The sequence below is a fragment of the Trachemys scripta genome, chromosome 2 (assembly GCF_013100865.1).
Source record: "Trachemys scripta elegans isolate TJP31775 chromosome 2, CAS_Tse_1.0, whole genome shotgun sequence".
In the NCBI taxonomy this organism is placed as follows: domain Eukaryota; kingdom Metazoa; phylum Chordata; order Testudines; family Emydidae; genus Trachemys; species Trachemys scripta.
The window spans coordinates 146490636-146507060 of NC_048299.1; the positions used below are offsets into that span (position 1 = coordinate 146490636).

At 43.9% G+C, this 16425-nt stretch overlaps 1 protein-coding gene across 1 annotated transcript; it reads left to right on the forward strand.

Annotated features, from left to right (window-relative positions):
• The first annotated feature begins 900 nt into the window (after positions 1-900).
• Positions 901-8627, forward strand: TMEM230 (transmembrane protein 230). Its single transcript, XM_034761787.1, has 4 exons — positions 901-1049; positions 4688-4815; positions 5714-5836; positions 7254-8627. The coding sequence occupies exons 2-4, from the start codon at positions 4717-4719 to the stop codon at positions 7392-7394; spliced, it is 363 nt and encodes a 120-aa protein (XP_034617678.1). The 5' UTR covers positions 901-1049; positions 4688-4716; the 3' UTR covers positions 7395-8627.
• Positions 8628-16425: the final 7798 nt, after the last annotated feature.

Below are 16425 nucleotides of genomic sequence, written 5' to 3' on the forward strand. Positions count from 1 at the left end.
CACTTGCACAACTCCCAGTGCTTCAGAAAAACACAAAACTTGCAATAAAGTTACAGGTGCTGGTGACACTGCAGTTCCTGTGTTAAATGTGTGAAGTCATGCTGTGTAGTTATACAGCTATTGTGCTTCATCCTAAACATATCTGTGATTTGGGATGGTTGAAGGAATCTCTGGATTTAGCCCTTTTATTATTATTGTTTGTCTCTCTAGCACCTAGAAGCCCTAGTCGTGGTTTGTTTGTTTGTTTGTTTGTTTAAGTAAGCTTCTTGCTCTTGCTGGGGATAAAAGTTGGAATGTGTGAACCCTAAAAGCGGAAACGCCAGCTGGCAAATAAAAAGATCCTCAGGTTTATTATTTATAAAAAGCAGCTCATGATTTTGAGCACCTCATAATTTTTTTTGGTGGGGGACTATGTGTTGTACGAACCTGTATTATGTATATACAGCCCTTTGGGTTGAAAAGTGCTGTATCAATGCAAGTTATCTGATACACGTTGTAAATAACTAAGAATGGCCCTTTGAATTTATTGATTGATTTCAAAAGCTTCCGCAGGAGATTTTATCTGGGATTTTACAATCTTGAGACACAAATTGTGAGTAAGATCTCCATTAAAAAAATAAATGAGATATTTATAAATGCCTCATGAAAGGACATTGAAGAATCCTTAATTGCAAGAGTAAGATGCTTGACCAAAAAAAAAAACTGTCTGGAAATATATCTAAGTTGGGATCCCCCTCACCCACCAACCCACACAGGACAGCTCTGTATTCAGCAGACAAGCCCCAGCTTGTCTCATTCGTGTGACACATATTACAGAGTCCTAGCAGCTGGCACGCAGCACAAGCTGTCCAATCAGCTTCCACTTTTCAGCTACCAATCAAGTGCTGGGTTTTTTTTAAAGAAGAAATGGAGTCAAATCAAAATGAGGCTTAGTGCCTTAACCTGGAAGGAAATGACTACCAGGGTGAATAAACTTCCTGGGTTGTTTTGCAATAGGTGCAGCAGAAAGAAAGCACAGCAGTACTGGACGAGATGGGCTTGAACAACAGGTACAGAACACTGTTGCAGTGAAATTTTTATTCTGCTTCTTTGTGCTAAAATCTTGACATTTTGCATCTCTAGGGTACACATGTTGAACTGGCTGATTTGATCTGCCACCAAGTGACAGAGCCATGCAATTCCAGATAAGCTTATGAACAGCCCCTTTTTGAATTTTTCCTGTTAGCAAAGAGAATAATTTCATCAGAACGCCTAATCCATGTTTGTTTAAAGTAGCAGTGGATAAACTTCCTGGAGGTTAATGTTTCTGGACTATCTGGATCTCTCGATGGACTTTGTGATATCAGTGAGAATTTAAAACTTCTAAAGGGGTCCCCCTTTATCAGGGTACGATTGAGAAAGAGTTTGTCGCTCTTACAAGGCCAGGATAGACTCACCCCTGTACAAGCAATCCTGGTGGTGCAGTGGGAATGGAAGTTTATTTAATTTTAAAAACACCCTTTCCTTTTACACAGATCTGTCAGTGATCCTGAGCTTTATTCTGGAAGTAAAATCAACTGACTTTTATGGTATTTAGAAGGTGGCTAGACATCATAGAAAACTTGGATTGCAAACAGATTTCAGCAGTAAAGAAGGCCAGATAGTGAGCTAGACACTGCCCATTGTAGATCTTGAGTATATTCTTTGTCCTCAGTGGAGGTACTCCAGATTCTCATTGATATAAATGAGAACATAACTCTCTAGCTCTGAGAGTTTCAATGACTTGCTGTCAGTCTCCATTTTATTGACAGTTATCAGCATTAACACACAGGCCTCGACTCTTTTTTATTCTCATTTATACTGGTGTAAATCAGATGTGATTACAGAAAAGACTATGGAGTTGCCCTGATGTAAAACTGGGGCAAGTCAACACAGAATCGGGCCCACTTTACTCTCAGTGGAAATAAGTAGTTATGGCATGGGACTGTGAGTCAGGAAATCTGGGGTTTTGTCCAGCTGTCTGGGCCATCACTTCTGTGACTTAGTTTCCTCACCTATAAAGTGGAGATAATACCTAGCTCATGGATGTGTGTGGGACTTACTTAGTGTATATAAAAGTGCTTTGACATGCTCAGAAAGCTCTAATGCAGCGCAAAGTATTTCTTGTGCGGTATCTGCCAATACTATGCACTTCCTGGCAATTGTCATTGCATGTTGAGAGTAGGTGAGGACATAACCCACTCCTCAGACACTTCACCTTTGGGGCTCTCTCTGTCATCAATAGCTGCAGAAATTAGAAATGTGTTTTGTCTGCCTGCTTTGTCCATAAAGGAAGCAAAATCCTGAATCGAGCCCATGGCTAAGATGTTACTGGCTGTCTGCTACTATGAACTAACCATTCATTTCTTCTCCCTTTTGGGATACAGCTAGGGTTTCCAGATTGAAGTTTAAATCAAAGCATATGCACAATACATGCAGAGAGTACTTCTGACATACCAGTTGTACAAGGTTTGAAGTTTGCAGGGAAGAAGAGGCCTGCTGGCAGTTTTTGGTGGGGTTGTGTTGTATTCAAGAAAAGGGAACCCTCCTTCAGTGAGAGGGAGGGAGAGTATATTGTTCAATGGGTTATAGAGCTGGGCAGAATTCCCCCAAGGAATTTAGGGAATCAGGATATACACTTAGTGAGCAAAAATATTTTCAAGTTTGTCTGGTTTTAGTTAATAAAAGAGGCAGTAAAAGCCTTTGTGCAGTGAACTGCATTTCCCCTATCAACTAAACGGTATTGGAGCATCATGGTATCCTATAAGTGCTGTTTTAATATGGGCCTGCCCACTGGCTGTAGAGTGCATGCAGACTGCAGTGCAGGTTTGAAGTCATTCCTTCAGAACCACAGATACCTGAGACCTGGATATGAGTCCTTAGCAGCATTGGTTGTGGAAGGAACAGCTAAGCTATCCTGGGTTTCAGACTTCCAGGAGATTTTTCTGGTGGCAGGATGCATTGATGACTGGGTTGCTGACAGGTCAGCTTAGACATCGCCTCCTGTGTATTGCTACAGAGGCATCGATGGCAGGATAAATGCAGGTTTCAGCTCCTAGAAAGCAAGGCCATCAGCTGTACAACAAAGCTAGATACCCCAGCCTGGTGAGTACAATCTCGACTGGGTGTCACTGCAGGCAAGAAAACCACAGGGCTTGGATTCACAGCAAGATGAAATTACAGGGTACAAGTGTGGCTTGGCTAAATAAAGCTCCAGCACTGAACATCACCTCCTTCGCAGATCTAATCTAGGTAGGCAAACAGGGAGCTGTGACTTCTCTTTTTCTGCTTTTCCTGTTTTATTTTGATACCTTCTCCTCCTCCTCCCTATTGGCCTGTTCCGTCCACTTGTCTGTGTCTGGCCTGTCTTGTGATAGAGCGGTCTGGAGGAATAGGCAATTCCGTTTTGTAACAGCTTCCGGGGTTTTGAAATTTGTTTTTGTTCTATGCTGAAATGAAAACCAAATGTTTTGAATGATTTTGCAAAACAAATCTGTGTCAAAGTGTCTGGGTTTAGACTCAGAGGCGTAGCTGTATTAGTCTGTATCCACAAAAACAACAAGGAGTCCGGTGACACCTTAAAGACTGACATATTTATTTGGGCATAAGCTTTCGTGGGTTTTTTACCTACGAAAGCTCATGCCCAAATAAATTTGTTAGTCTTTAAGATCCTCCTCGTTGTTTTTGTGGGTTTAGACTGGAAACCTTGGCTTTCAATTCATCCTTTCTCTGATCCAAAGTGACCAGGGAACCCCAGACCTTAAAAACCTTTGTGCCAAAATCAGCATATCTCTGCAGAACATTACGGCTTCAACAAAATAGTGTTAAATAGGGAGCGAGCTCTCTGGGGCAGGCTCTGTCTTCTTTGTTACTTGTCTGTGTAGTGCCTAGCACAGAGGGACCTCGACTGAGGTTCCTGGATGCTAATACAATATGTTTAATACCAAGCTTTGTGGCACCAGCTTTGGATGAGGGCCATGGTCTCATGGCACAGGGTATGTGGCATATGACCACAGTTAGCATGTGGTCTGGGAGGTTTGGGTACATTTGTGCCTATGTATTTATTATGAACAAATGTGAGGCTTTGTTTTTTAAAACAACAAAACTTTGTAAAACCCTAATACAGGTGGTAGTTTAAATTCTTCTGAAAATAGTTCCAAATTTTTGTGGAATTCAATATTCCATTGTATTATTTGTTACCTAGGCTTTGCCATGCTGTGCTAGTGAAACTGAATAGTTTGCTGTCAGGGCCTATTCTGAGTGAGCTATAAAGAGTGGACAAATAACATAAATGAGGGGGAAAGATTAACATTTCTAAGGGAGTTGGCATATCCCACCATACAATTCACTGGGCGGCAGATCAGCTTTATGTTCCCTGCACCGTCATTGTCACTTCCCCATTCTGTGTCTCAGTTTCCCCCTCTGTAAAATGGGGATAATGATGCTTCTTCACTTTGGTAAAGCACTTTGAGACCTGTGGATGGAAAACATGCTATATAAATGCTAGGTGTGATTGTTGGTTTTTTTTGTTTTTAAATGAGTTAAGGTGTTGTCAGGAAACTTGTTTCTTTAGAAGTGATATTTAACCTTTTAATAAACTCCAAGCATTGCATTCTACCACACTGCCTCTTGTCTAGGCTGCTATAAGCAATGGCTTTGTTTGTTTCAGGTTATAGCTGATGACACGGCCTCCTTGTTATGATGCCATCGCGTACTAATCTAGCTGCTGGGATCCCCAGTAGCAAAGTGAAGTACTCCAAGCTCTCCAGTACTGATGATGGTTATATTGACCTGCAGGTAAAAGGGGAAAACAGAGGAAAACCTCCTTATTTTTTTTAATTATTTTTTTTCTTTTTCTTATGTGACAAAAATATCCAGCAGCTCTGAATTTTGTTCCTTGTTGACCTCCATAGATATGATGGGATGAGGTTCCTCTCTGGGCCCCTGTGTGCTGCTCTGGTCAGGTATAAGGAACCTAAACAGCCTGCAGCACGTCAAAGAAGAATTCCCTTGGGTTGTGCACTGCTACACTAGGCACGTGTCCCGTTTGTGTTATGCTCCATGTGTGCACACAAGTGCCAGCAGACGGAGTGCAGTTATAGTGCAAGCAGCTACGACCATTCAAGCTTGTGATGGAAGCATGGGGGAGGCTATCAGAACTTTGCACAGCCGTGAGGGCTGCTTGCACCGTGATGCAGCCCAGAATCAGGACGGGACAAAGGTGTCTTAAAGCCCCTCTCCTTTGGCTTGTACTTCCCATGCTGCGCCTCCAGCATGGAATCTGGCATGCCAGATGGAATGGCCCCTGGGATGGGACACAGGGCTGGAGCTGGAATCCTGGTTATTTTAAGAAGGTTAGATCTATATCTGTTCCTTTTGGGGATGAGACGACCCCATTGTGGAGTGACATCTCTGAAGGGAACAGACACTGACACTTCCAAATATATCTTGGCTACAGCCGGTTCTGGGAACAAGGATGTATGAATCCTCGCCCTGAAAGAACGAGGCATTACATGGGCAGAACTCCCCTGAGCCGATAGGACCGAGATGTTGCTGCTCTCACAATCCCCACGGCTAGGGAAGACCCCCTGTGGCAGTTTCTCTGCTTGGTCTGAGTGCCGCCATCCTCCCCACTCACCAAAGACAGGAAGATGTGCTACATTTTAATGCCATTTAATATCTGCCTTCCCTGCAGTTCAAGAGGAGCCCACCCAAAATCCCCTACAAGGCCATTGCACTGGCCACTGTTCTGTTCATGATCGGCACCCTTCTGATTGTCATAGGAGCGCTTCTCCTCGCAGGATACATTAGCAAAGGAGTAAGTGGGCTGAATATCTTTTTAAAATATGGTTTGTGTTTAGTGCCAAAAAAAATCACCTCCTGCCAACTTTTGTTTGTCTTAAATATGGAACTTCACTGCCAGGACCTGTAGGCAGAGTGAGAGCTTTTCTCCCTGGATAATGTTTGCCAGCGACCCTGCTGCCCTTGGCTATAATCCCATCTGCATTCTCTAGCTAGGCGTGGGCTGGTCTGTGCTTGGATAAGGAAAAATGATGTCCTGCCAGCTACCAGTACTGACTCGATCGTGGTGTTGGGAGTGCTGGGTTTGCTGTCTTTCAGAGGAGATGGCAAGCTAAGATCCTGATCACTGCTCATGACTCAAGATCTCATGGCCCCTTCTGTAGGAATGTTCTGGCCAAACTGTAGTACATACAATTGTAGTATTTTCTTTTCTGGTGGCCCATCTAAGCATTTAAGCTGCACTCAAGGTAGTTAGTGCCTACGTTTGCACCTGTCACTCCACTTAAGGATACAGTATTCTTCTTCTATTCTTAAGCTGTTATGTTGTGTTGCTTCAATAATGGCTGCTGCTTACCACTCCAGAGTTGGCTACATTTCAGAGGTAGATGAACTGATCACTAAATAGATTGGCCTGCAGGATTTGACCCTTGTTCAGGTGCAACGCCAATTCCCGGGAGAGTTTTCCCTCAGCATAGTTTGCAGGCCTTGGCCTGTGGTTGGCAGTTTTGTTTTGTTTTTAAAGCCTCACCAAGTTGCAATGTTTCCAAGCTGCAAAAGGAGCCACATGAACCTAATGGGAACTAACAATAGTTCCCCTCCCCTGTGCCTTGTCAAGCAAAACATTAATCAAATCAGAGCTTCGCTGGTCTAGAGTGATTTTAAAATCAAGCCTGGCACAGAGTGAACTGGCCCTTTATGGACAGTTGGGCTCAGCTCCACCTGGGCCTAGTTACGTGCCTCCCAGAGGATGACCGATTTGGGCCAGTGGTTAGACATCACGTGATGGTAATCTGCTTGGTCAGACAGGGGAAGATCAGGAGCTAGGAGAGGCCTCTGGAGAGTCTCAGAGCCTGGAGTGGGCCTGACAGTGTACACTCCTCGAGAGGAGGAAGAAGTTGTCCCTACCAGCTGGAGGGATAGGTCTGGCTAAAGTTACCTATACTGAGGGGCAGAAGCAAATCCTTAAGAAGGAATTAAAAGTCCAGGAGAAGAAGGCAGAGAGATTCTAGGTTTCAGTTAGTTTGTGTTAATAAACCAGACTCCACAAGGGCCGAGTTGGTCAAAGCCCTGCTTATGGTGGTTTGCTTGTCTGGGCGAGGAGGGAAACCTGAGGCAGGATCAGGGTGTGACACCAGTTGAGGCAAGCTCCTGTTACAAAGCTTTTACTTTGAGTATTTATTTTTTTCTTTTGTTTCTCTGCTTCTCTCTTCCAGGGAACAGACCGAGCTATCCCGGTATTGATCATTGGAATCCTGGTGTTCTTACCAGGTTTTTATCACTTGCGCATTGCATACTATGCTTCCAAAGGCTACAGGGGTTACTCCTACGATGACATTCCAGATTTTGATGACTAAAATGCACCCTGGAAGTGGGGAGCATGGCTCAAGTTGTAATGAGTTTCGCGTTAAGGGATGTTAGTTAACTTGACCCTGGCTATCAAAGATGGAACATGTAAGAACCTAAACTAAGTAGACTTATCAGTGGATGCAATTTCCTAATTCTGTAAATATTTTACTAGGTAACTGCCAGCTGTGTGTGTGTGTGTGAACATGAATTCGACAGACGTGATTGCAGCATTAGATGAAGCACAGCATTTACTGTTTGAAGAGTTCTTCTTGTTTCTAATGGGAAGTTCTTCTTGGGCAACCCAAAGGCCAGATGAACCGTATATAATTTCAGCAAAGAAAAAAAGTTATGATTTTTGTCTAAAGAGATTCATATTTCTAATGGCTAGTGTATTGTAGAACACTGTATATATTGTCTTTCAAATAGATCAAAGCTATAGTTAGGGTCTTTGTGGCAAACAAATATAATACATCTCATTTTGTACTGCTGCATAATCATCCAAATAATTCCAGCATCATCATTCATCAGCGTAGGTTTGCATCTGGCAAATAGTCAACATTCCAATCTGATGCAAATGGGAGAGGAAATTGGATGTGCATGCGGTGATTTACAGTGCATTTGTCATACAAGAACCCCTGTCAGTCTGATAAGTCCACTTACCTGACAAACATATCCCTTGAGTGCCAGTTACGTCCCACCCTATGGTTAATTTTGCTAAAGCTTATTGGTCTTCCTTTCATAAGGATGACTTAAGATTTTTGCTTAATGAAGGATTTTAAACAAACTCTGTGGAGAGGCAGGATGAAGAATTGAAAGCTGGGCCCTGGACCTGAATTTTCCTATCTTAAAATTCTGTTTTTGAACACTGATGAACATTAGGGAAGTTCAGATCCCCTCTTTGCAGACTGGACTCATCTGTCTATATGTGTATTTGAGGTCACTTGGCCCTAGACCCTGTACTGTACACAATACCCTAAACATATAAAAAGAAAATCTAGGCACGGACAGTGCTGCACATGTTATCTGCTTGTATTGCTCTGTTAGCTGCACGTTGTTTATTATTCTGGAGATTCAGAAGAAACTGAGGACAACTGGTAGATTCCCGCTTGATGTCAATATGAGCGAAGTGGCTTCTGAGGTTTAATTGAACTGGGTGTTCCAAGAAGCAAGTATGGAACGAGACATTGTAATGTAAAATTCAAGCATATGCATTGAATATGAATAAACTGCACTATAGTCTATGTATGGTTCATAAGCATGTCTCTTTTAAATCCAAAGATGCTCATATGCAATAAAAATGGCTCCCAAACTTGCTGGGAGTAACTCTGCCTGGTACGTAGATTAAGCTTTCAATGGGATCTACCATTGCTTACTGCCTCCTCTTCCATTACTCATGCTGTCATCTGCTGGAGACAGTGGGCAGCAGTTTGCCAGGATGGGATTTTGAGCAGCTTCATCTTTGCTATGGGCTCATGTGCAGTGAGTTGAATGGCGGGGCGTGCATTGCGTCCCAGTGCTCACCGTCAAGGCGGCGGGAGGAGGAAGCTTAGAGTTAATATACTATGTATTGCAGCAGTTCCTGCAGTCCTTGTGTGAGTGACTGAGAGGCTGACCCTCATATGTTTAGCGGGTCAGGAGGGGCTCTAGTTCCTCCTGGTGCTTCTCATCTCATTCCCACACAATAGGTTTACAGCCCGTACATGCAGCCTGACTTGCTTCCCAGAGTGAGGAAGGTTGGCGGGGGGACAGGGCCCAGGCCCTCAATCGGGGAGCTTGCTGAAGGAGGAGGGAGCAGGAAGGGGATTTATTTACCTTAAGGAGTTATGAACAGTGGAAATATCTCAGTGTAAAATGTGGGGGCTAAGCTTTTTCAGACAAGTGGGCTGTCTTGGGTAGAATGGCTGGAATCAATAGCTCAGTCTCTACCTTCTCATCCAACTCAATGCCAACTCTTGAATGGTAACTATGTTTATAGAAGAAGCACCTTCTGAGAGTATCAAGGGGCTGCACAAGCAGTTATCAAACACATATGAAAATCAGTACTTGGAGGATCGGCTTAACCAAATGTAACAGGACATATTATTGCTGAGAGACTTGTGCCTCCACCTACCCTATAGAATGGAGCACTATACCCTGGGATCACACTCTGAGAGAGCCATTTTACCTGAAGCTGCCACAGGGTACATGGCTTGACAACTAATAGATTGAATATATAAAATAAGAAGCAACCAAACTATAGAACCATGGAAATGTAGGACTGGAAGAGACCTCAAGAGGCTATCCAGTTCATTGCCCTAACCTAGGGCAGGATTAAAGTATACCTAACCCATCTCTAGGTGTTTGTCTAACCTGTTCTTCTTAAACCAGGCAATTGGAGTACTACTTTCTTGTTGTTGGGGGTGTTGGTTGTGGTTTTTTTTTTGTTGTTTTTTTTTTTTTTTTTGGGGGGCATACACTTTCTGAAAATGGGGCCCCTTTAATGTGTCAAGTTGGGAACTCAGAAATTAAGGCACTCAAAAATCTCTGGTCACTTGGTGTTGTATGCCAAATAGCCCAGTGGCCTTTAGTGCACCCACATAAGTTACAGGAGGGAACAAGTTCTGGCTGCTACAATAGGGAAGCTGTTCTAGTCTTGAACAGGCCTAGTGTGTAGGGCTGTGGGCAGGTCATTTATGGCCTGATTATTTAAGAGGGGGTAAGCAAAGGCAGCTGCCACTAAATCCCAAGATTGTTCTATGTGTCTGAAAGGCCACTATCCTCTCTCCATCTGTTTCCCTAGATCCAAAAGATGGTGATGGCAATGCATGTAGTTATCAACCAGCAGTGGCGGGAGCTGAGACTTGGTGGATGTGAGAGTCTCAAAGGAAAGGGGCTCCTCCCATGCAAAGTAGCACTTCCAGTGCACACAACACATGTGTCGAGGCTTACGGGAGAATTTTTCCAGGCAAATGTCTCCCATATAACAGTTTGATTTGAGACAGCAGTGCTCATTTTTACGTTCTTTCTGATTTTCTGCCTCCCTTTCTCTATTTCCCCCAGAACACTTTTGTGTTCTGTGCTAACCTCCAAGTCTTAATTTTTCTCCCCCACACTTTTTTGGGGGTCTAAATTCTATTCCCTGGGTTGCTGCACTGTCCTTAATTGAGTGACTTGCATGTGCCCAGAGTGTTGGGGCTAAGGGAAGGGATTGATTGAATGCAGGATGTAAGTTCTCCCTTTCTGCTGCTTTAATCCATCTGTTTGAAGGAAATGAAAATATACACGTGCCTCTCTGCTGTGCTGTGTCATGCTGGCTCAGCACTTCATTCTTCCTGTGCTCCTGACGCGGTTCGCTCTCTGGTCAGATGTCACTTCCCAGATGTTGTTACATACTGGCTGGGAGCAGCTGAAATCCATCAAGTGAGAGCCAAGTCCAGAGAGGAGGGTGGCAGCTGACACCAGGCAATGAGTCAGGGTTATGTCCAGATCTGACATGGTAGGTGAAAGTTACATTTTAAGAGGGAGGAGAGGGAAGAAGAGGCTTTAAAGCAAATGTGAGGATTATAGATGGTGTGTGTTTGTATAATGTACAAAAAGTGCGTTTCTGACCTTCCTGCTTGACAGTGTGACCCAAGTGCTCTCTGAAGGCTAAGAAACCAGCAGGCAAAGAAAAATCACCCCACATTTATAATATTTTTTAAGCCAATCTCATAATTTTTGAATGCCTGGGGATAGCAATGTCAGTGTTGATACAATGCTGTAGTAACTCGGATGCCTCTTTTCCCCCATTAACAGGAGCTCTAAGATTTAGACAATGAGCAACATGGGAATAATCCAACAGAAGGAACGGGGACAAGGTAACAGTAGGGGTGGGTGCTGACCTCACGTACTAGCTACAGGACCTGAGCGCAGCCAGATTCCAGTCAATGGTAGATCCAGACCCAGGTTCTGCGTATCTCCCCTCTTTGCTGCTCCTGCCACGATCCATAAAAACTGCCATTTTTCTGCCCTAACACTGTATCCTGCTCCCTAGGAAGCTGCTCCCCAGGCTGCATCAAGGCCTTTTCCTCCTGGCGGGGACACTGCTGATACCAGCTGAGAGAGAGGTGGCCACCAGCAGCTTCAGGCTCAGAAATGCCAAGGATAATTAAAGTCAATCTTCTAACACTTGGTAGGGAGAAGCGAGGTCCTTTCAGACAGCAGAGCTGAGCCAAATGCTTTCATTTAAGCTTAGAAAATATGAGCCATTCTGGCGACTGTGCTCTGCCAGGGGGTTTCCCTGGGCTGGCAGAGGCTGCTGACTCAGGTTCTTTGTGTGTCTTTGGGTGGGGTTGGCCAGAACAAAGAGGGAGTTTGTGACACAGGGCCCGGGTCTTGGAACAGACCCATGATCCAACACTCTGTTTCAAGATTCTGGCTGGAGCCCAGTCACCGAGGGTTCATGTGAAAGTTTGGAAGTAACCCTTTGTATAAGAGAGAGCTTGCTCAATGAAAGAGAGAAGCGTCAGGAGGTGTACTTATAAGAGGCACTTGGCAGCATCCCAGGGGAAAAATCTGACAGAAGTAGATGGTTTAATGGAGAGAAGTTGTAGGAAAGGCCAAATAGCAGGTCCTGGGCTTTAGGAAAGAACCATAGAGTGTCCAAAGAGTTAAGTTAGCACTGCACAATTCTGTTGAATAAGGAAAGCCCTGATGCTCTGCTGAATAAGGAAGGCTTTTGACAGTCTCACATGCCATTCTCATAAGCAAACTAGGGAAATGCAGTCTAGATGAATTTATTATAAGGTGGGTGCATAACTGGTTGAAAGGCCATTCTCAAAGAGTAGTTATGAACAGTTTGCTGTCAAACTGGGAGGGTGTATCTCGTGGGGTGAGTTCTTATGTTCTTATGAGTTGGTTCACCCTGGCCCCTGCAGATTCCCTTCTTGTCATCTAGGAGGAGTGCAGAGGGTCCCCAAAGGGTGTCCCTTTTTCAGTTCATGCCATGCAGGGGCCTTGAGGGGAATTATAAAAATGTAAATCTAGTAAAATTGTACTAGATTGTCCAATCTGTCCCCCTGCAAATATTTTTGACAGCACATATTCTAGTGTTTAGGGAAGAGTGGGTACAGATGTGGGAAAGGGAGACAGACTCCTAAGAAGAAGAGCAAAGCCCCAGGAAGCCATATGGATGATCTCCTCATTCAGTAACTCTTGGATAATGCTTTTGTTTTAGGGCAGGAGGTTATGTTTCCTCAGAGTTGGTTTCAGTGTTCCAGCTCTCAGGTCCTGGAGCTATTGTGAGGAAGAGTCTAATTAAAAACTCAGCACTGAAAGGTGAGGGGGGAGGCAGGAATTATTACCCAATATCCAGAGTAATGTGGTTGGAGCTATCGGCACTAAATTTTCCTCACTGTTGGATTTAACTAGTTGAAATGCCATGTTCTTTGCAGACCTTTGCTAGCCCTCCCGCCTCCCTGAACAGCCTTGTGGTAGGTGCTGTGGTGCTCCCCAGAGTGGCTACCTTATCCTCTTGTCTGACAGCTTCCCTGCTGAGCATCTACTCCAGCATCACTGGTGGCAGGTGCTAATGTGAATGGAAACTCTTTATGCCAGCTGCAGAAGTTCCCAGCAGCTGTTACAGGGATGTAAACCCTCAGCGGTATTTGAACACACGCTGGTTTTGCAGCAAAGCTATCGGAACATCACACCAGTTCCCCAAGAGGGATTTTGGACCAGCTGGAGGGACGTAAGCCTGGTCCCATGGAAATCAGTAGCAAAAGTGAGAAAGATTTCACTTTAAATAGGTACATAACTCAGCCCCTTTTGTGCGAGGCTCTCAAAGTGCTTGAGCAATAGATTACACTCAGTCTGTTACTCTCTGTGATGGGGTGGCTGGCCCAGGGGTAGGAGCACCCAGGCTAAACCAGCCCTGATGAGCCCCACCTGAGAGGAATCAGGTGATTCCCCATATGTTGAAAAAGTATGTGAGATGGGGGAGGAAGCTTGGTAGGAAGCTGGGGCTGCTCAAGTAAAAGAAACCTGGGAAGTGTAGATGGGTTGAAGAAGGAGCTGCAGAGAGTAGGACTGGCTCCTGCAGAAACCATACAATGTGATCCAGCTCTGGGAACACCCTCAAGGACAGAGAGACACTGAGCTGAGTTGGGGGCTGGCATGTACCTGAGGACTGAATACATTGGATGTCTGAGTTTCCCTTTGGATTGTGTGGTAGTGGTTTAAGGTGCCCAATGAAAGAGAAAACAGCGGTGAGGCCCTGCAGCGATATGTTGGTGATGGGGGGCCCTCAGTAAGTGGGTGCTGTTCTAGACTGTCAAAGGTCAGATTGAAAAGTGAGTGCTGAGCTCATTTGAAAAACCAGCCCTTAACATATGGCTGGATGGGCTGAGGCTCCAGGGGTTGTGGTTGATGGCAGAGGTCTTGGCTGTCCGATAGATTTGTAACTGCCTTTAATTTTTGTACTAAATACTATAGTTTAGCTTGTGTGAAACCTCCATAGAATTGAAAGAGAAATAATATTGTGGCTCACCTGGAGCACTTTGACTGCCCTAGAAATATAAATTATTCTATAGCAGGGCTTTATTTTCACAATCCTAGTACAATCTACAGCATCTTTCTGGCATCTAGCATGAAAGAAGGCTTAGATTCGCCCCTGCGGTGGAGTTCTGCTTTTGTTCCTGTCGACTGCAATTAGCCAAATTCAGCTATATTTGCCATTGAGAGGCTTAGCGCTGTACTGCTATTTTTATAGCCATAGTTGATCTTAGCATAAATAAGGACAGAAAAACCTGCAGGATATACAAGGATGATTTGGCACAACAATCCTGTCCTTTCTGATTAGATTTCAATTTATGCTTCACAGCTCTGGCACTGCTGTCGTCTTTCTAAATGGTCACTCAGAGGGCAGCAAACTAATAACATCTACTGAGCTTTTTAAAAAAAAAAAAATAGCGAGACAGAATAATACAAAGGAGGGCAAGATATTGCTTTTTTTATTTTTTTTATATTCCCATGCTGACTTATTGTATTTGCTAGTTTCAATTGACGCCAGCCCCATCAGTCACCAGGGAAAGATGTAAAGATGCCTGTGTGCAAATATTAGTGACATTCAAACCTGAGCCATTCTCCTAAATGGGAATCTTGCTCCTTGGCGGTAATATCACAGGTTGGACAGAACCAGTCTGGGGAACCAGAATTATTGAGCTGAATGTAGGAGTCACTGGGTGAAATTCTAGGTGCAAGGTCAGGCTCTATCATCATAGTGGGCCCTCCTGGGTTTAGGCTCTGATTCTGCCAAGCTTTTAACCACATGCTTAACCTCTGTCCCTGTTCTGCAAAGCACTTAACTTTAGGCACATGTTTAAGTTCTAAAGAAAGTCACAGGCATGTTTAAATGCTTTGCTGCACCAGGCCCGCTCTTTAAAATCTGTTCTGTGATAGCTACGTGAAAGGGAAATGTATCTTCCCAAGCAGTTTGTGATTTTTTTTTTTTAAAGTAATATTGAGTTTAAATAATAATAGCCCCATCAACTCACTGGTCTATCCTAGAATTTTTTAAAGGGTCTTAATGATCTTATTAGCACACATGCAAGCTTTAAAAAACATTTTTCTGATGACCGTATTTTTTGCTTTGTTGGTTATTGATGATGCAGTAAGGAATCTGTCTCAAAAGTGAGACCTCTCTAGAAGATGAATATTTTATTTGCATTCCCATTGTGCCTACAGTCCCCAACTTAGACTGGGACCCCTCTGTGCTAGGTGCTGTACAGATACATGAGACAATCTCTGCCCCGAAGAGCTTATAGTCTAAATAGACAAGACAAACGGTAGAAGGGGAAACAGAGACACAGACTCCTATTCCATAGACTCCCACAAACTACAAAAGGGAATGTTGCCATAGTGGTAAAACTAGGGGACTAGAAGTCCTGATCTTGATTTATTTTTTTCCCCTCTGTGACTTGATCAAGGTCACTCAGCAAGTCCGTGGCAGATCCAAGAATAGACCCCAGGCCTAGACCTAATCCACTGGCCTAACAGCCAGACCACATGACTTCTCATGCAGAGGGTATATAGGTTTCATGATGAACTCTTCATCTGCCTTAGATTTCTTTTCCTTTCAACAGAAGGACATCAGAGTTGAGATCGTAAGAGTTATTGATAACCCTAAGCCAGATTCAGCTCATTCTGGATTTACTCCAGTGTGATTCCTTTCGTTGAAGAAACTCAACAGATTGCAGTTACCAGTGTAAATGAGAGCAAAACCATCCCCTTTCACTTTGTTCTTCCCCCCCCCCCCCCCACCTGCAACTTTTGGTCAAAAGAGGTCAGTTCCCTATAGATTTTGTTAGAATATCTTTGATTCACTTTAATAATAACTGGATGCCTCTAAAAATCCAGGTATAAGACAAGCAATTTAAGGCTGAATTTTTTTTTTTGTGAAGACTGCACTTGAGAGTGGAGTTGTCTCTGATATTTTTCCTATTACAATAGTGAAATCCACATATAGCAATCTAAGAGAGAGTGAAACTGTTTAGGTGGGAGTAGAATCCAAGTCTGAGACTGTCAAAGTCCCAGTTGTTGTTCCACTTGAAAAACATGATTTCACTATGGGTCTGAGGCTGATGAGTACTCAGATCCCAGTCCTGCATAGCACTTAAGTACATGCTCAACTTTGACTTCAAGTAGGACTTAAGCCCATGCTTAAAGTTAATACTGACCCAGACTACCCACTTTCAGGTTGAGAGCTCCCATGTTCATAATAGAAGGCACTAGGAAAAGGTTCCTTCTTTCCATGCATTAGAAAGAAATGGAAAAATTACTTCAAAATGAATGTATCATCTTCTATACAGTATGTTGGGGCTTGACCCTTTGTCCAGTGAAATCCAGGAAAGCTCTTCCATTGACATTAATGGGAGCAGGAGCAGGGCTTTAAAGAGCAATCCTTTACTTCTGTAGACTGCAGCCTCGGTTGGAGTTATGGCAGGGCCCCATGGAAAGAACCCCAAGAACTGCAGAAAGGGTCCCCAGTATGGGCCCATTCCCTGTTCAGCTAGCTACATCCCA

Excerpts from the sequence above, each read along its gene's own strand:
- TMEM230 (XM_034761787.1), top strand. The coding sequence starts at position 4,717 with ATGATGCCATCGCGTACTAATCTAGCTGCTGGGATCCCCAGTAGCAAA. Across the intron at positions 4,816-5,713 it reads ATGGTTATATTGACCTGCAG|TTCAAGAGGAGCCCACCCAA; the intron begins GTAAAAGGGGAA and ends CCTTCCCTGCAG. Across the intron at positions 5,837-7,253 it reads CAGGATACATTAGCAAAGGA|GGAACAGACCGAGCTATCCC; the intron begins GTAAGTGGGCTG and ends TCTCTCTTCCAG.